Source organism: Zootoca vivipara, chromosome 3 (genome assembly GCF_963506605.1).
Source record: "Zootoca vivipara chromosome 3, rZooViv1.1, whole genome shotgun sequence".
NCBI lineage: Eukaryota > Metazoa > Chordata > Lepidosauria > Squamata > Lacertidae > Zootoca > Zootoca vivipara.
The window spans coordinates 20200628-20221027 of NC_083278.1; the positions used below are offsets into that span (position 1 = coordinate 20200628).

The 20400-nt window shown below is 41.1% G+C and overlaps 1 protein-coding gene across 1 annotated transcript in view; it reads left to right on the top strand.

Annotated features, from left to right (window-relative positions):
* Positions 1-20400, top strand: part of ANGPT2 (angiopoietin 2) — a 44507-nt gene that overhangs the window by 16997 nt on the left and 7110 nt on the right. Inside the window, exons 2-7 of the mRNA XM_035109952.2 lie at positions 6258-6413; positions 9779-9900; positions 13124-13356; positions 15025-15155; positions 18911-19012; positions 19656-19822. Of these exons, the coding sequence (XP_034965843.2) occupies positions 6258-6413; positions 9779-9900; positions 13124-13356; positions 15025-15155; positions 18911-19012; positions 19656-19822 (911 nt within the window). The remainder of the gene's footprint in view (positions 1-6257; positions 6414-9778; positions 9901-13123; positions 13357-15024; positions 15156-18910; positions 19013-19655; positions 19823-20400) is intronic.

Consider the following 20400-nt stretch of genomic DNA (forward strand, 5'->3'; position numbering starts at 1 on the left):
AGGCCCTTCTGACTGAAGACTTGACGAAAACAAGTTGGAGATGGCTGGTGGTGAGAAGATACTATTTGTTTTCTGATGGAGTGAAAAATTTCCAGGTCACATGCACACCATATATTTGGGCTTTCCCAAAAGAATCTTGGGAACTGCGGTTTGTTAAGGGTAATGGGAATTGTAGCCCTGTGAGGTGTAGACGGCAGTTCTCATGTTTTCTTAGGGGAAACCATGTGCTATAAATATATGGGGCAGATGTGACTTCACTCTCTCTCCCAGCAGGCCCTACCACATAACGTAGTTGCAAAGAAAAAAAAAAGGAGTGGGGCCATGTTCTCTGGCCTCTTTTGAGATAGGAATATAAAGATATATTTCACACCCCTGTCCTTTTTTACAGGACATCATAAGCAACTTTAGAACACCACTTGAAATGGCCAAATATCCTCTTTTTCCATCAGAAAAAAATCTCCAGATTAGATTTATTGTTTTCTAACTCCTACAGCATGATCAACATGCTATGAAGAAAAGAAAACCATTGAAAGAGGATGATGGCATACTATTAATGTTTCACAGAAGGTTCAACTAATAAAAATTTGGGAGTCCACATAGTTTGAACTGAACAGTTTTTCAGGGGAATAATCTGGGGAAAAACGATGAAGTCCTCATTAACATTATAATACCCTAGAATATTGGACTAACAGCATTACAGAAGGGTAAACTAACAAGTTGCACATATTTAAAAACCCACACAATTATGATAATGCCTAATAGTGTACAAAAATCCTGCCTCCTAGACTGAAGAAAGCTTCTAAAAAGGCCACTCCAGTTCATCAATTGTGAACACTTTCAGAATAATAAATTGCCACCATCATGTTTTGTTTTGTTTTAAGTAATAATAATGTTGCCGGCTAATTACAATTAAAAAAGAAAAAAGAAATGTGAATGCTATTATGTCTCTCATAGTAAATTTAATAGAGGTGTTATTATTATTATTTTTTAAGATATGCCCCTAAAGAAAGGTTGTGCTTTTTGTGGTTCAATAAACCTTTTTGCATCTTTAATATTCTGCTTTGCATTAGAAAACAGAAGCCAGTAGGAAATGCTGTGGGCACATTAATTGTGCTTTATTGGTGATAAAAGTAAGAAACGAAACTTTAAGTGACCTTAACTCACCTATGTAGTTCTACCTTTTCTTACTATTATTTGTTTATCCAAGTCTCATGTATTTAATATGTCTGCTCTGGTTTTATATGACCTGTAAATTGTGGGGTGGGGTGGGGGGATGGAGCCTCTAATTGAACCAGCATATTACTGTGGCATGCTGTTCCTGTACAACTCATCATAGTAACCTATAGCAAATTCATAGATTTTTCTAAGACTACATGTACGTTTTTCCACATAATGCAAAATTGTTCTGGTATGTGGTTTCTCAGGACTGAATTTGAGACACGCACCATGAAATTAGGCAGGGACAATAAGGTTACTGAGTGATGGGTATTATAGCCTTGAACTTTCTGAAATATACTTTGTCAAAGCTATACTTTTCTGGGCCCATCTGCTGATATTAAAACTCAGTAAACCTGGGATAAGATTGCAGGTGGAAGTGAACCCAGCTACTCCACTTCGCAATCTTGTTCCAGGTTTGTCTGTTTATTTGCTTACTTAGCCTGTCAGATCCATCTTTTGGTGTTGGGTCACTCCGGAGCTGATTCCATGAAAACACCAAAAAGTAGGTACTTCTCATGAACAAGCCTTCATTGGAATACAGCTTCAGAGTGACAGTGTGGTGCAGCAGTTAGACTGCAATGCCGGGTAAGGATTGAGGAAACCCTCAGCAGTGAAGCTCACCAGGTGACCTTAGGCCTGTCACCATCTCTCAGCCTAACTTGCCTGCAGAGTTTTGTGAGGATAAAAAGGGGAAGAAGCATCAAAAGCCACATGCAGAAAATAAACTTTGCCTAGGAACCAAAGAACTACTTGAAGTTTCTGCATGAAGGGAGCTTGTGCCCCCCCCCAAACAACAACAACCCCCGCATCCTTGTGTGGCACAGTGGAAGCTTTTATAACTGACAAGACTTTCAAGAGCAGTTGATATAGGCTCAGAATCCAGGGATGAAGGGAGCAAATGACTTTTGGCAGCATTTTCTCCTTTCCACTGCCATGTCCCACCCCTCAGCGGGGCTAATACTTGTTACAGTGGTACCTCAGGTTAAGTACTTAATTGGTTCCGGAGGTCCGTACTTAACCTGAAGCGTACTCAACCTGAAGCGAACTTTCCCATTGAAAGTAATGGAAAGTGGATTAATCCGTTCCAGATGGTTCCAGGTTGAAAGTACTCAACCTGAAGCGTACTTAACCCGAGGTATGACTGTACTTCTCACCTCTATTGTAATGATTAGGGTGCTGCACTAGGACCAAGGAGATCTGGGTTCAAATGCAAGCTCTGTTGCAACTTTGGACTACAGTACTCAATGTGAAAGTCTGGAAGCTAATGTTATGCGGTAGCTGGAGGTGGAGGGAGAAGGCTATGGGATGGGATGAAAAGGATTTCCAGGAAAGGAAACACTCTCTGCCTATGATCCATCCCATTGTTATTCACCCTAGACCTTACATTCACAAAATTCTCTTCTGCTGTTAATCCACAGAAGGGACATGTTAGAGTACATCAAGGAGGCAGAATCAAGCCCCCACTTTTTAAAGGCTGATCTCCAAGACAACCTGGAACCAAATACCCTCAGGCTTGGGTACCTAAAGCAGTTCCTTCAATACTTGTTTTCAGGCTGGGATCTGAGGAAATGGGCAACTAGAGGGAATGGGCTTTCAAACAGCAGCTTTTCCCTTCATGCCATTGGGCATCCTGAAGGAGTGTATGAGGATCTGCTGTTTAAGGAAAAGTCAGGAATTCCAATGCACATTCCCAGGACCTTCTAAATTCCAGCCTAATTATCTCCAAGTAACTCAGTATTTTCAAGCTTAAATTTTTATGACTGTTCCAGTGAGATGCCTCCCACCAGCCGTCTGCATCGTGTACTTCAGCATTCACTTGTGCTTTTCTGTAAAATGGTGGCACTTAGTTGGCAAAAATGAAGAGTTGCGCATACAACAATCATTGCTGCCAAGAACACAAATGCATATATATGGAAAACTCAGTCCTCATAAATGCGAGGTTTTAGTTATTCCTCATCAATGTGGAATTATAAATCACATGGATGAGCAACTAAAATGTCTCAAGAAAAGCACAACCCATTTGTTAGTCTGGTGCCTGACTTGTTCTTTGAAACAGACGTAAACAAGAAGGTTCAAGGAGAGTCTTCATTTCAGACAGGAACTGGCAAATCCATTCTTATTTTAAAAATGATTAATAATGTACTTCCAACTGGTGTTCAAGGAATGGTATGTACTCAAACTAAACTGTATGTTTCCTTTTATTTCCTTGCAACTGTAAGCAGTCCAGTCCCTATTCCCCGGGTGAAAGTGTTGAGATGATGTCTTTTGAGGGAAGGTGAGTGGCATATAATTCTCTAAATACATCATCTCGACACATTCGAGTACATGCAGCTAGACTGAGTACATACAGTTTTGATTGAACAACCATAAAGTACACAAGTCCATGCCATGTATTTCCCCCAGGTTAGGTAAGGTCCAGAGAAATAGCTGGAGAATCTTTTGAATTGGGGATGAACTCCCCCAATCACTGTCACCTCTCCCAGTTCACCTGGAAGTAACAAAGTACAACAGACCTATCCTTCTTGAGTCTACAAGGCAACTTTTAAAGGCCACTAAATTATGGTTAAGCAAAACTGGGGTGGTGAACAATCTGTAAGCTTTGTACAAACAGTAAATGTGAAAATGAAGGATCTTCAGATGGAAAGTTGTAACTAGCTGTCTAAATTAAGCCCAGATATCGTCTACAATATCTGGGTTTCAGAGAAGAAAAAGTGATTATATATGATCTTCTGGCATCCAGGGAAATGAATTCAGCACTAAAAAGGACTTATTAGGATGGGCTGTGTGCTTAAGAGTAAGCCCCAAGAACCAATTTAATCAAAATAAAAGCAATTCAGAGATTTATAGCAAAAAAACCTCATACTGTACATCATTGCTGCATACCCTGGCATTAGAATAAGACGATACATAAAAAACACTTTCCTATTTAGAGGAGCTCAAAGGAGATAATGGCAACATGGGAAGGAAGAGAGAAGAAAAGGTCATGGCCCACAAATATTGTCAGGAGATACAATTAAGCATAATATTTCCCATTCGGAATGAGACTTTACTGAATAACTAGCTTGAGTTGGGAAATGAATGGCGAGAGATGAGAGTGCTTCTAGCTGCTGAGAACTTGGCTGGGGACAGGAGAGACCTTAGAAAATCTCTCAGAAATCAGAAAATTGGGAGGGGGGAGAGAATCAGTTTTCAGAGACTTTAAGGTCTAAGCAAAGTCACTGTACTTGCTAATCCATAATACAAAAAAGGATTTTTAATCCTTTTAAATAAAAAGCTTAATTAAAGCCTTGGACTATGGTGTTGGCGAGACCTGCTAAACAGTTATTATGCAGACGTGCCCAGAGAGCCTTTTGAAACAGTTGTTATTTTGGCATCCCTAGAAGGAAGACGTCATTTCTCACCCTTGCTTTTTATGTTTTGTTTGTCTAAAAGTTGAGCAACAATGTACAAACAGCATTGTTACAGCATACCAGACTTCTTGTCTAATCCCTAACAATGAAGGTGTAAGATGCTCTTAAACATTTGAACTCTTGGTTCAGGAAGGTGACTAAACTCTTAAGCCTTTGTCTAAGCTGCTCTGATATCTAAATGAAATTCCCACTGTTGCTAACACCAGCGCAGTGCCACCAGAGGTGACAATGGGTGGAAGCAGCCATATATCAAAAGTCAATTAAACTTCTCAAAGTGTGTGAGCAATGAACTCTTCCCAATGACACACAGGTGAATATATACATGCACATTTGCAACTCTATCCCCACACTGACCACCTGCTCCTGACCAAACCCTTCTTTACCACCAGCTGCCTCATGTATTAACTGTAAAGTAGCCTGAGCTTCTGAAACACAGGTTACTTATTGTTTCATCAAATTGATGGTGCTTGTCTTGCATCCATAATCTGTGCCCTTACAAGCATGCACACGAGATTCAAGATGTTTCCCCTTCTGTTGAGATATTGAATTTCTGGAGACCAAAGAATTCTGGAAAGCTCTAGTTCAGGCTGATGCATAAGCACATTAAAAAAAAAAATCAAAGAGAAAGGCACCCCAACATTTTCTCAATAAGGGGCGGTTGTGACAAAATAGTTTACCAGGCAGAGATACGGGAGCATAGAGACAGATGGGAAGTGTAACAAATCGACCCTTTCTCACTCGACACCAGCTTCTGGGTGGGTAGTGACTAGTTTGCACTGGATGGGTACTGTGAAGATGGAGTGGATTAGAATACCTGGCTAGTTAACTGCTGACAAGTCCCAGATCCATATGAAATGCTCCTTTCATATCCCCCCTGTCTCTACATTGACTATCGGGACAGTTACTATTAGCAGTTACTATCATACCTGCCAAGTCCCGGACTGCAGAATTCGGGAGCGGCAGCCGCGCGACACCGGAAGTCGCGTCTACGCACTTCTGGACATGCGTAGACGCGACTTTCGACGCCATTTTCGATGCCCATAGATGGGCAAAGCAGGGAAAAAAATGGCCGCTGGCAGGAGAATATAAGGGAGAAAAACGGGAGACTAAGAGATACGGGGGACCGCCGGGAAATGGTATGAAAAAAACGGGGGTTTCCCGGGGAAACGGGGTACTTGGCAGCTATTAGCAGGGCCAGTCAAATACATTTTGCTGCTTGAGGCAAAGACAAAATGGTGGCCCACTTTCTACATATAGGACTCAACTGGACTAGTAGCTGCATATTACTTCATCGCTGGTAACAAGACAGCATCCACCTAAAACAACAGGCTGTCAATGGGTGTGCAAGGGGGCCTTGGGAACAGTGCGGGCCTGCAGTTGTCTTGCACCCACCAGCACCTGCTACCTGAGTGGACTGGCTCCCCTTTCTAATGGCAGAGCTGGCTCAGGCATCTCCAGATGCTGATCTCTTGTTTGTTCTGCCTGTTAAACTCTCTCGCCCCCACTCCCGCGAAATGGAGGGGAAACATCTGTAATTTAAGAAATGCTTTGCAATCGACCCAGAATCATGTTTATAAATAAACAAAACAGCGCATGAACATAAAACCTTCTTCTTCTTGTGACATGCAGCTTGAAAGCTACATTCAGGATAACATGAAAAAAGAAATGGTGGAGATCCAGCAGAACGCAGTGCAGAACCAGACGGCGGTAATGATTGAAATCGGCACAAATCTGCTAAATCAAACCGCTGAACAGACCCGCAAATTAACAGATGTTGAAGCACATGTAAGTACCAGTCGTTCAAGCTGAAGCTAACTCTGAACTCAAAGGACTCATGTGCCCTATATTGTGTGCTTTAGGTCAGGCTGGGCAATATTTGCTTTCCAACATTGTGATATATCACCAGCTAAACGATGCGATGAACAGATATATCACGAGGTCTGAACTAAGGATAGAACTATATAGAGCAGGCATCCCCAAACTGCGGCCCTCCAGATGTTTTGGCCTACAACTCCCATGATCCCTAGCTAAGAGGACCAGTAGTCAGGGATGATGGGAATTGTAGTCCAAAACATCTGGAGGGCCGAAGTTTGGGGATGCCTGATATAGAGACATTGGCTGGCTTCACATTTTCTTCTAACATTATGATTTTTGCATTGCGCACACATATCATGATTCACGATACATTGCCATATGAAACCGATATCACGATATGGATTTCAAACCAGTTTTGGACGATATTATCGCCCAGCCCTACTAATTAGTCAATTACCGGTAAAACTTACAATAGTAGACTGCACAGTATAAATCATAACTCCAACGCTTGACAGCACCACAAAAATCCTGATCTTAGTCACAAATCTTCGTGGCTCTTTGTGTTTTGCACATAATAACAAAGCAACCAACCAATCACAGAATACATTTCTATGAATTGTTGAGGGGATAATCTTATAAAAATTATGAGGATCCATAAGGATCTATGGCTCTGTGAGGGGGAAACTGGTCTCCTTGCAACTCCCAGCACCAACAAACTACAATTCTTTGAGGGAAGCTATGACTGTTTAACATGGTATGATACTGCTTTAAAAGTATACTGCAGATGGAGGCTTGCTGTTTATATAGCTCTCTAATTTGCAAAGTGTTTCATGAAGGTTACTGTTATTCCTATTCACCAGCACAGTGGTCAAACTAATGTTTGAAACCGAGAAGTTCTGATCCGAACTAGCATCAAAATTCAGACCTGGGTCCAATTTGCAGCACTCAGGCTGCAAAAACTTGGAGTGACCTAAGTTATGCACCCCTTATGCAAGGCATAGTCTGCAATGGAACTTGGATTAGCCTGAGCATTTCAATGGTTATAATTTAGTTGCAGGGTAAATCAAAAGATTGAACTGAGTGGGAGAAAGGTTAGGGAGTAACAGGAAGCTACAAAGAAAAATAAATTGTCACATTTTTTTTCAAGTTGTTGTTCAAGTCCCAAATCAATTGTGGGGAACAGAGACATTCCCATACTCAGATTGGAACAACAACAAAAATTGCTCTTCATTTTAGATTTCAAGTCAGATCTCATCCAAAAATATGGTTATTATGGAGTAACCGCAAACTATTATATTCACAGAAAAAACAATATAGATGTTCTGAAATAATAAATTCATCTCAGAACTCCTTACATTCTTAGAATAAGCTAAGTAAGCTTTCGAGAGGAGCTTGTGCATAGTTACAGTTATTTTCCAGACTTTTAAACTGAAGTGAAGGGTGGTTGGGGAGGGAAAACCTAGTGTTAGCACATAGCGATTGGTTAGTATAAGAACCAAAAGCATTCTATACAGGACCGAAAACAAGGTGAGAAAATTCTGGAATGCACCACTTCAGATTGACGGTGTGAGGTTATATTTTCAAAAGTTCTTCCAACGTAGTAGTTCACCATATGTGGTAAACTAAGTACACCAGGGAAAGGGTTCTGCTACCCAATGACTCTCAGATCACTACTATATTTGCGCTGTAATATTGCTTCCTAAAAAGACGGAAACACTTAAATCTCTACTTCAGAACAATACTAAATCATCCCCGCTTCATTCCATTTTTCATGTCCAAGGTCAAAAGTGTGAGTAGCAGAGTAAATGAAACATTTGTTTGACCGCTTCCTAAAAGTCATGTGAATCAGTTTCAAACCATGTGTAATGTCACACTACTGCAAACTTATATGTCTGAAGGATGCTTTTATAGTTAGGATTAGCTTAGAAGCTGAATATTTGTGCTGGTGACTGGGTTTGTCCTGGGTTTAATTAACAGTGTAAGGGGATTAAGTAAATAACTACTCTTTCAAAGACACCATTTCTGGCCACAGTGATCCATGCTCTGGTTATCTCCCAAATGGGTCACTACAATCTGTTATTTGTGGAGCTGCTCTTGAAGACAGTTCTCAGAAGCTTCAGGAGCCTCAGTTAGCATAGACTGCCAGAATATTGACTAGTGCTGCCTAATTTACCCATATCACAGCAGTTTTAAAAGAACTGGCTGCCAGTTTATTTTGGGGCCCAATTGAAGGTGTTGGTTCCTACTTTAAAATTCAAAATGGTATGGGGCCCAAATTTCAGGAGTGTGTGTGTGTGTGTTTCATTTCAACCTGTTGCTGCTCTTTAAGATCTTCTACAGAAGCCCTTCCTATGTTCCTCTTTCACCAGAGGGACAAATATTATTACTTAAGGAAAAGAGTTTTCTTGGCAGTGTATCCTCAGTGATGGAATGTCCCCGCAAGAAGATTACTGGCACCAACATGGCTTTAATTTAGGTACCAGGCAAAATCATTTTGATTTTTTGAGGCATTTTAATAGACTTTAGTGAATTAATTTTGTAAGTTTTGGTACGTTTTGAAGTTTTATCTTCTCTTTTCTTAATATTTTGTGTTGTCTGTTACCTTGGAACTTGATATGATAAAGGGCAGTGTGTGTGTGTGTGTAATATCTTCTAATTAATGAATGAATTCCTCTGCAACAATTTGGAAATACCCTTAAGTGTGAAAACATGTCCTCAATGACCATTCAACATGAAGGATGTGAGTAATAAATTCCTCCTGCCAACTGAAGCCAAATTCTGATGAATTAAAAGAGTTATTTTAAAACACAATGAAGAGCATGCAGCAGAATGGAATGCTAAGCAACAGTCCATGTGACAATTTTGCTGCCTCATTCTTAAAAACAGATGTTGTTCTTGAGACTTCAAGAATAAGCAGCGGGTATCATACTAATGTGGAACCATGGAATTATTAATCAAGAAAGAAAAACAAACCCTATCTGCAGGTACACCCACAGTGACCTAGAAGTGACTCCGATCAGTGTGGCAACTTTGAAAACCACCACCATATCCACAAAATGGCTGTCACAACTGTGGATGCCGTCAGTCATTCATAAAACTGGGAACAGCTCAGGTCACGACACACAAGACTGATACAGCCCACATAAACTGCAACTTGTCTTCTGCAAATATAGACATAAGTAAATGTCACTTACATTTTATCAAACCTTTAAGAGGTTTTAGCTTTTCTTTCATTCAGGTAAATAGTGATGACAGGTATTTTAGGACGGGATTAATTTGTAAATTATTCTGAATTATTTCTAATGTGATTCAAGATTGCCTTTCTCAAAATGTAGGTACTGAATCAGACAACAAGGCTTGAGCTTCAGCTTCAGGCGCATTCAATTTCAACTATCAAACTAGAAAGGCAGATTTCAGATCAGACCAGCGAGATAGGAAAACTGCAAGAAAAAAACAGGTAATAACTCTTCCTACCTGGCAATGTATTATTGTTCTCAAATGTGCTTTATTCCCAGCAGGGAAATCTATAATGAGATGACGAATTGCATTGACTTCAGGATATTTCAAATGAGCATCAAGTCTTTTGTTTCAATGAAGAGAAATGGAGATGACTTTTTTTAACACCAGGAAATATTATTTGTATGCATGGAATTTGAAATGTGCCAGAAGTTATGGGGCCACATTCTTCATTCCCAAGACCATGTGTGCCCTATATAGAATTCAACTGACATGCACATAGGTCCTGTCAAAGAAATGAAAAAAACAACAACAACCATCATTTGAAATAAGGTCTAAGTTCTCCCCTGCTTGCAAAAGCTCTGTAGCTTTTAGTCTTCACCCTCACTATAGTCCTCTTTTGAACACCCCACTTTTCCTCCTACCTATAGATAAGCAGAGACTACAAATAACAAAAACTGACATGTGATTTGGAAAAGGAGAATAGCTCCGCAGATTCATCACTGCAGCAATACTATAAGATGGCCTTCACCAATCTGGTGCCATCAATTTATTTTGGACTACAAGCCCCATCACCCCTAGCTTTCCACTGTTGTGCTGGCTGAAATTATGGGAGTTGAAGTCCAAAACAGCTGCAGTGGGGGGGGGCAGGTTGGTAATGGGAGCTGTAAGAGAATAATAAACAATCAATGGATGCCAACCTAGCTTACATGTGTAATTCCTTTGAACTTGAGGAATGACTATCAGCTCTTGAGCTCATTAAAGGCATCCCATTGCCTTTCCCACTCAGAAGGCAGCATTATTTATTTATTTAGCAATAGGTACCAAGTTGTATCTCAGCCACTTGATCATACCAAGGAATATAATGGGAATGAGTTCCTGCCTATCAGATGACAAAAGAATCCATCTCTTGTCTGTGTGTCTTTCGCTATAGTGTGTGAGCTCCGCTAGAGCTATATTCATCTAAACCTATCTGGTGTGACAAGATGGTGGATTTGAAATATCCTTTATTTGCCAGCTTATTTCCCCCACCAAAAGGGGGAAACTCGCCCCTTCATTCCTAATGAGCAAGCTTATTTGATTGTCAGGCAAAATCTGGCTGTCCAGCTGCATTGGATGCCACAAAAATGTTACTGTGATTTTCAAACCACCAAAGAGATAAGTATTTGATTCCACTCTTGGCTTCCTTTTGTATTAACTGAGAGCCAGACATGATCTCTGCTTGCATCCATACTCAGCGTACAACATCAAAGGACTTTGAGGCTCTTTTTGTTTACCCAGAACATTTTGAATGACAGCTGGCCAACAGAACTGTTAACATTTCTTGCTGAGCTGGGATCACATTAGGCTAGCTCGGGAAGAGAGGGGGAACTGTGAACTTTGCTTACTCCATAAGCCTCATGCGTGATCTGTAGTTGGCTAGTCTCACATGGAAGAGAAATCAATCTCACTGTTCTCCAAACTGGATTGTAATCTGCTACTGACACAATTTTTCAATAGTAAATGCATAATCAGCCCATCTGTTCGGTTTAACAGTCCTCACAGGGAGATGCTGATGTGTCAACAGCTATGTTACAGAGAAAGGGGAATTGCTTTCTGAAATGAAGATGAAATACGTTTCGAATCATAGGGTTGCCATCCTGCGCTTGCAACAGTACAATGTGGGGTTGAATGTAAAATGAGCCAAGGTGTATGATTCAGTTGAAGTCCTATGCTGAAAGGACTTTTCATTTCTGGTAAACATGAGTGCTGAAAGGAAAGGGCATGTTTTCACATTTGTCTTCACTCCCCTGCTAGATTTGTGCATGCTCCTGCAAGGTTTGTTTTTTTTGCAAACAAGATACTTTACTCAAAGGGAGCAAAGAAAATATGGGTTCAATATTACAATGTGATTTATTGTGGCAAGTGCGGGGATAGCATTTGAACATACTTGTCCTTCTCTATATATGCAGAAAAAGCAGCAGATATTGCTAGAACAAGTATACTATGGGACCTAAGTTGTGAAAGATTTTCTCAGCGTACGTAGGAGAAGTGTAAAATGAAATCTGGTCTGCTGATCCAACACAGCTTCTAATGCACATGATCGATGCTGAACAGCAGTTATTTGAATATGGTATATCCAGGGCAGGGCATATACAGCAGGACTGTATGATTTATGCATATACAGCAAAACCAAACATGGCATTGATGGCAGGATTCAGCATCGTGCAAATTTCAAATTTCATTCCGTGGACAGGCGGAGTCCCCCCGACCCCAGGCGACCCCTGTGAGGAATAATGACTCATGACAATGTGTTATGGGATTAAAATTGGCCACAACATTATTAAACTTTCAGATGTAGGGAGACCTTGGCTTAGGCATTGGGCGTTTATCCCTCCCAGTCCCTGTCCGGGGATCTGGGGAACATCAGGGTTATCCAAACTGTGTGGGGATTGGGCTGGCTCTGGAAAACGTATGTTTAAGCAGAGAGCTCGCCCCCATTTTGCCGCAACGCAGGGGAGAGCACTGACAACCTAACGGCGTATGACCAGTGACTCCCTTCCACACAAACTCCTTTAACGCCCTGCCCAGATCCCGATTCTCTTTTGCAGTATGCTGTCAGAATCGCAATAGATAATGCAAAAAAGTGAAAGTTACAGAATTAAGCAAAATAAAAAGCTGCAGAGTTGACCAAAATAAAAGGCTATTGTGTATATTGAGCTGAATTTGCACCATGCATTCATGTCATAGAATTTAGATCATCAGAGCAAAGGAATATGTGTTTCTTCTAACACAGGGTTCCAGCTGTTTTTGTACCACAGTTCCCATCATCCCCGGCCACTGGTCCTGCTAGCTAGGGATGAAGGGAGCTGTAGTACAAAACCAGCTGGATATCCAAGTTTGGAAAACCCTGTTCTAAAACACGGTACTGGGAGCCTCCTCCCACTGCAAAACCCACTACTATTTGTAAGGAACAGATCAGGGAATTAGATGCTACGCTCAAATAACCATGGTATAAGCTTGCAAAAGACTTTACTTTTTGATCACCATTAGGAGCTGGGGAACAGGAGAGGCACTCGAGTTTCTCACCAGACTTTGTATGGCAAGTAACTTCTGACCAGAACCTACGGTGGAAACTTGTGGTTCCTTAGCTGGCACAGTTTTGTTTCCCCGCCCCCTTCACTTTAGCCACGTAAAAGTGCTAAACCAATAACCCTGTTTTCTTCCCCCCTCTTATTTGTTAGCTTTCTGGAAAAAAAAGTTATTGATATAGAAGACAAGCATACATCCCAGCTACAGTCGATTAGAGACGAGAAAGATAAGCTCCAGTCACTCGTGTCCAGACAGAACTCCACAATAGAAGAACTAGAAAAACAGCTGGCCACGGCCACAGCCAACAATTCATTCCTGCAAAAACAGCAACACGATCTGAGGGAGACTGTGCAGAGCCTGTTCTCTATGATTTCTACACCAAACCGTAAGTGGAGTAGAACACGCTAATTGCTGCAGTGAGAAACAATTTCCTTTCTGGTGAGCCTTTCCCCAAACCTCCGCAATGACCCTCAGATTCTTTCCAAGTGTAAAGTATAATTATAACAGGTATGCATAGGTTTCGGCCAGTTTTTTTGCCTATCCATGTGGGTAAGGAAGAAAGGAATGACGAGGGCCAAAGATACTCTGAGCCTGGCACCAGTGTGAGATCTGGTTAAATTGCTTTCTTTGTGTGTGTCAAACCTCATACCATAGTAATTCTGAGAATGACAAGCCTGCGGGTCACCCATGAGGCCAAAACCTCTGGCACCATGACAGTGTGACCACAGAGGACTAACTTCTGCCAAAGACAATTCTGGTTGCTCTCTAGTATCTGAATTAAATTAACCCTTTGAGGCGCCAGAGCTTGTCTTTTCCAGCTTGTGTGACGCCAGCAATGAAGAGGACCCAGCTAGCGCCAACTAAAGCACTTCACAGTCCCCGATTTGGCGATTCCAGGGGGTTCCTCCGAGGTCGATTAGGTTTAGCTAGCTCTCACCCTTTACACAAAATCTCCCAAGCTGTATGCACAGAATTGAAAGCAACACCCTTAAAATGTGACAAGGATGCTACTTGCTGTTAATTGTTAACTGCCTCGGAACTTGAGAAGATATGAACAAACTTTTACTCCCATCATTAATTACAATGGTTGTATATACTAGTAGCAAACTCAGTGCTATTTTTCTAGAAAAAGAGGTGCCAGAACTCACCCTGGTTCTCTTAGAATGGCAACGGTGCCCACCTGAGAAGTGCTGGAACTGAATTCCAGCTGAAAAAAAGCCACGAGCAAACTCATTCCCCAAGTGTGGAGATTATTTAATGTACCATACACTCACATGAAGACAGTATTGGCATGCTTGATGAACTGCATATTTTGCAGCACACACACAAAAGAAGAAGAAATGGAACACAGCAGCCCAATGGGGACTGAGCATACCGACAGGTTGTTGGAAGAAGGAAGAAAACTGGGGCGGGGGGGGGGGGATGACTAAAGCAAGGCATGGCTATCTGAAATGCTGAACTGCTGCACTCTTCACTGCACATATTTTATTGCAGGTCCATTTGTATTTACAAATAATTATAAATACAGCTATGCAAACATAATAAACACAGAACCAATTCAGAATGTTTTCTACTTCTTCTTTAAGCAAAACCACCATGCCCTATACAAGACAATATTGTCCTCAAAGGCTAAAGATAATCTGTTAAGCATATTTCCAAAACTTTGCGTGTTTCTGCTGATGTTATCTCCTAAGCTAGTGCACAAACAAGTAAACAAGCCGTGTTAGTCTTAGCACTGATGTGGGAAAAATAAAATAAAACCCTGAACATTTGCCAGTGTCGGGGGGGGGGGCGCTTCTAAAAGTGTCAACCATCAGAGGAGTGTGGAAAAACAATTAAAAAGCTGGAAGCAACCTTGTACTTTAAGGAAACCAAATTTATGAACCAGATCTAAAAGGTAAACAATCTGAAAGGCTTCGAACAAATGAGGCAGAGGAGAGAATAGTACATGGCTGAAGTCAGCTCTGCAGAAGTTTTCTTAGAGGTTTTTCAAATACAATGGCCATTTGAATGCATTTATATTATATGCTTAATATGTGTACTTGCTTTTCAGCATCCAATAATGCTCTGGAGACTGGAGGAGAACACATCAGTTTCAAGGACTGTGCTGAAGCATTCAAAGCAGGGCTGACAACCAGTGGCGTCTACACATTAACAGTGCCAAATACAGGAGTTGAGAAAAAGGTACAACATTTGATTAAATTTAGGCAGGACCAGATCCTGCTTCAATATTTTTTTTTTAAAAAATCGTATCAGTTTTAAGTACTTTTAAACTCACCATGAAACTCTGCTTTCCAATTTAGAAAAGGAAAATGCAACAATAGCAGTACAATCTTATAAAAGAGTGCTAAGAATGTTTTCCATAGTCCATCCTTATGTAGCTCAACAGTCTGGAGACTGCCCAGTTGCAAACTATGATGTACAGTATAGTTGTCCCCATCTAATTGTTCTTCAGTAGCTAGATTAATGGTCACACCCCTTCTGCAAATTCCCAACACAACCACATTCATACACTGAAGGAAGCCAAGAAGCTGAGGAACAAACAAATTAAGAAAATATAGGAAGGGGAAATACTCCCTCAATAGCTTTATGCACCTCACCATTCCATAGTGAAACAAGAGTCTCGACAGGAGTGCCACACATGTCAGCCGGAAAATCCCACAGAGCATTCAGGAATTTGTCAGATACCAGCAGTCTTCAAAAGCAGACTAACTCAATGGGTCCCACATACTTGAAGATTTAGCCCTAACCTCACCAGAGAGTTTGAGGGCCTTCTGGCAGTACCCTCACTGCGAGAAGTGAAGTCACAGGGAACCAGGCAGAGGGCCGTTTTGTCCCTGTGGAACACCCGCCCATCAGATTTCAAGGAGATAACTATACAACTTTCAGAAAACACCCAAAGGCATCAAACATAACGTTTGATGTTTTATTATGTTTTTTTATATCTGTTGGAAGCTGCTTAGCATGGCTGGTGCAACCGAGTCAGATGGGCAGGGTACAAATAATAAAATGATGGTGATGACAATGACAATGGATTCACAGTGAACACACACAATCAACAGAGTATTTCCATTCTGCTCTGTGGCAAAGACCAGGTTGAGGGTATAACCAGTTACATGTATTGGACCACTGATGTATTGAGAAAGCCGCATAGCTATTGTGGAGGCCATGAAGTCCTGAGATGACCTATTTGAGGCAGTTTTGGCATGGGTATAGATGCCTCCCTCTCCCTCAACAGCACTGTGAAAGGGTTCTCCAACCCCAACGCTGAGCCTACGTCTTGCCAGCTCGGTCAGGGAGATTGTAGAGCAGTTGGATGGACAATACACTAGAAACATCTGGTCCACATTGGCTCTCATTGCGTTAAACATAAACCACTTTTAGCACCGTAGTTTCAATACTCTGCACTGGGATATCTGCTCAGTTTTGTAAGTGACTTCAATAGCCTTCTCAGTATCTGACAAGTCAGTCAACAGGCTTGTGGTGGAACATGTCAGCTCTACATATTTCAAGTAATCGTCAGGTTTCTGCATACCACTGTTTTACTATGTTTCTGTAAAGAGCTCTTTTTTAAAAAACAAAACACCCACCCAAAACCAGGGTCATTGTTAGGCCAGTAATTAGGCAGCATGATTGATGATGCTATTTTTATTCCCAGACCTGCTACATAGAATACAATGATTATAGTGTTTAGACTTCATCATACTGACTCTTATTTGCAGAAGAAGTTTAATGGATTATCACAGCCTTAGGAGTGCAATCCATCAAACACTATTATTGCACCGCCTTCATTCATTTCAGTGCAGCTTACATGGAGCCTCCTATAGCACCCCTTGAAAATTGAAGTTTTGCAGAAACAGTCCTGGTGGATATCACTGCACATGGAACCTGCAGAATCGCTACCATTACATCAATAGAGAAAAGATGGGTGACATTTTTGTAGGCTGGGATAGATGTCCAAATTATTATATCAAACTGCCATTTATTTCAGAGGTCATTGATGTTATTTTACTTACTTTGTGAGCGGGGACACAGAACTGCCTTTCGTTTGTTAGACTCTGGCTGTTTGTGTTTTGATCTTTTTCCTCCCGGTGTTTACTCTGTTTTGATCTTTTTCCTCTTGATGCTGACTCTAAATTCTCAAGAGACTTATAAACACTGCTGCACAATGTATTTTACTGGGCTTGTTCCCCCCCCCCTGCAAGCTTTCATTGGAAAGCACAGAGTAAAACTGACATGCTTAAAACTGACAAGGCAAAAAACCACTGTGCTGTTGTTAGTAGTGATCTCCTTTCCCCCCTTTCTTAAGAAACAATAATAATTTAAGAGGGCCATATTATATTCACCTCCTACATGCAACTAAAAAACAGCTTGAGACAGGTTAGTAGTACCCCAAAGAAATATCACAACGTCATGCCACACCACAAACAGCAGAAGTTTCAAAACCTTTGCTTGCTGCCAGGGAGGGCTGCTGTTTGAAAAGCACATAGCCAAAATCTCATTGAGCACATGGTTCTTTAGATTCTAACTTTGGCCTCCTGTTTCATGGAAATTCTATACATTCTGTTGCCAAAATGCTTTGTGCACTTCAATGATTTTGTGAATCCTATGGCTGTTTACTCTTTCAGCGTAACACCCATTTGGAAAACCCTTGCCCTTTCAAATAACAAATTGCGCCTTCTAGTAGCCGAAACGTTCAAACCAATTCTGTTGAGGAAACTGAAGGGCCATAGTAAATAACCTCCTGAACTAAAATTAGTCATGCATTTTTTTGAAGGGGATTCACTCCATCTACCGTGATCTACCTAATCCAATCCTTAATTATATGGGCTTCTGGCCATTAAAAACGCTCCTTAGTTCTCAGCTTTATGTAGGTCTTCCCCAGAGCAACAAAGAAAGGCCTTCAAAAACAAAACAAAAACAGAAGTGTTTTGGAAACCAAAACTGGCAGCAAGATACAGGATCTGATGGAAGGAGACTTTAGCTAACATTTTAACCATTTCAGGAACATGGTTTCGCTGCATACACAATCTGCAGCCCTACAGATGTTGGGATGCCAGCTCCCATCAGCCTCAGCCAACAAAGCTAATGGACAGGTAGGATAGGAATTGTAGTGCAGCAACAAGTTTCCTTTTCCTATCTGTTAGATAAAGAGGCCTCTGTGAATTCATGAATCTCTAAGTTTCATGAACCCTCCACATCAGACTAGATCAGGCATGGGCAAACTTAGCCCTCCAGATGTTTTGGGACTACAACTCCCATCATCCCTAGTGGCCAGGGATGATGGGAATTGTAGTCTCAAAACATCTGGAGGGCCGAGTTTGCTTATGCCTGGACTAGACGGATAGCATAGGCAGTTTTAAGGACAATAATGGAGACCAATAAGGAAAATAATGGCAGCAAGAAGAAAGCAACAATTCCCCTTCAACTTCCAAATGAATGATCGATACAACAGGGACTGTTTATTCGCGTACAACTAGTGCAGGAGCACTTTGGACTTGTCCCCTGCATGCTCAGGGCAGTTTTTCTCCCTCCACAGCATCCCTGAGTTTTTCCCTCCACAGCATCCTTGAGTTCATACTTAATCTTTCTGGATTAAGGTAACAACATTTGCATAGCAAACAGGTCTTAGTTTTAGAAGTTCACCGGGGACCTTAGACTAGTCACAGACTCAGCCTAGCCTACCTCACAGGGTGGTTGTGGAGATAAAAGGATGAGGGGTAAGAACCATGTATGCACCACCTGGAGCTCTTTGGAGTAAAAGTTGGAGTAAAAGCTATTAAGACAAAAAAAAAAGCTATGGAAGTGAGCAAGTACTGTAAGTGTCTTCCTATTCCCTCCTCCCATTTACAGCAATGCTTTTTTTGTGTGAGAATTTCTATCATATAGAATGAATAAAATGAAATGTGAGTAATTTCAGTGTTTGTATGTACTGGCAGACATACTGTGATATGGAGACCAGTGGAGGAGGTTGGACGATTATTCAGCGACGCTCAGACGGCAAAGTTGACTTTGACCGGACGTGGGCGGAGTACAAAGCGGTAAGGCGGAATTGACATAATCTTGAACAATTTAACTTCTGAATAGCTTTGATTATAACTGAGGTTGCCCACACAATTGGAGGTTATATGATCTTTCATAGCTCTGGACCTAAGTTCCTTATAACCAGAGAAGGCAGGAGGATGAAACTAGGGTCTTCTACAGGCAAACCATAGGCCCAGGAGCTAAGCTCTGGATGCCTAACATGAATTATAAAGCTTAGATCTATGTAATAAGGCGTTTTCTTCGGATGAAACTTGAGCAATCTTACCTGCCTTACCTTACTGCATGAGACGCATTTGTGTTTTAAAAATGAATTTTTAGCCCACACATTGGCTATTAACACAGTGATGTTTAATTTATGGCGGGGTTTTCCCCAATAAAAATTAATGGATAGTTCCACTGGCATTTTGCCCCACAGTTAGCAAGAACAAGGTTCCATTTTGTTTCCAGACTCCTAAGTTTATGTTTGTTGAAATCTACTTCTCAAAAAAAATAGAAAGACCCAGAAATTTTGGCATTGCGAAGTGTTTTATGTGATGACAGATTGACAACCATAACATTTTATTTTTTTGGATGGCGTGACCTGTTGATTTCAGAGTCAAACAAAACTAATATAGTTAAAATGTCTAATTTGGATTACAGGGATTCGGGAATCCTTCTGGGGAGTACTGGCTGGGCAATGAGTTAGTTTCCCAACTAACCAATCAGAAGCAGTATGTTCTTAGAATACAGTTGAAGGACTGGGAAGCAAATGAGGCATATTCCTTATATGAACACTTCTATCTTGCAAACGAAGAACTAAAATACAGGTAAGTCAATGCTGAAAAGAGCTTGACCATTGCTTGTCTATAAACTTAATTACTACTTTTTAAAAATGTTATAACCATTTGACAATGAACCAATATATTGACTTGAAAGATAATGTTTTTCTCCTGGGAAATGATTAAATGCAATATGCAGCAGAATCCTATACACATGACCTTTCTGATGTAAGCCCTGTTAAGTTCAACACAAATTACTCCCCATTATGCATGTATAGGATTGCAACCCTAAGCTATTTTTTATTGTTTTGAAGACAGAAGCATGCCTTTCCCCCTGTGGGTGGAAAATCACCTGCCAAGGTGGCATTTTGAGTGGAGAAATGGGCAGGAGGAAGCGCCAAGCAGTTCTCCATTCCTCCACTTAAACTCAAAGCCTTCCCAGTTTGGGGAAAAAGATAGACCTTGTTTGGGCATCAGTCACTGAGTACAGATCACCATCGGATCTTTTCCATTGGCTTACTAGCTCTGAGAGTCAATGAAGAAGTTCATGGTAATTGTACAGACGTACCATTCTATAATATTCGCTGCACCTCAAAAGGGATGTTTTAGAGTTGGAAAAGGATCAG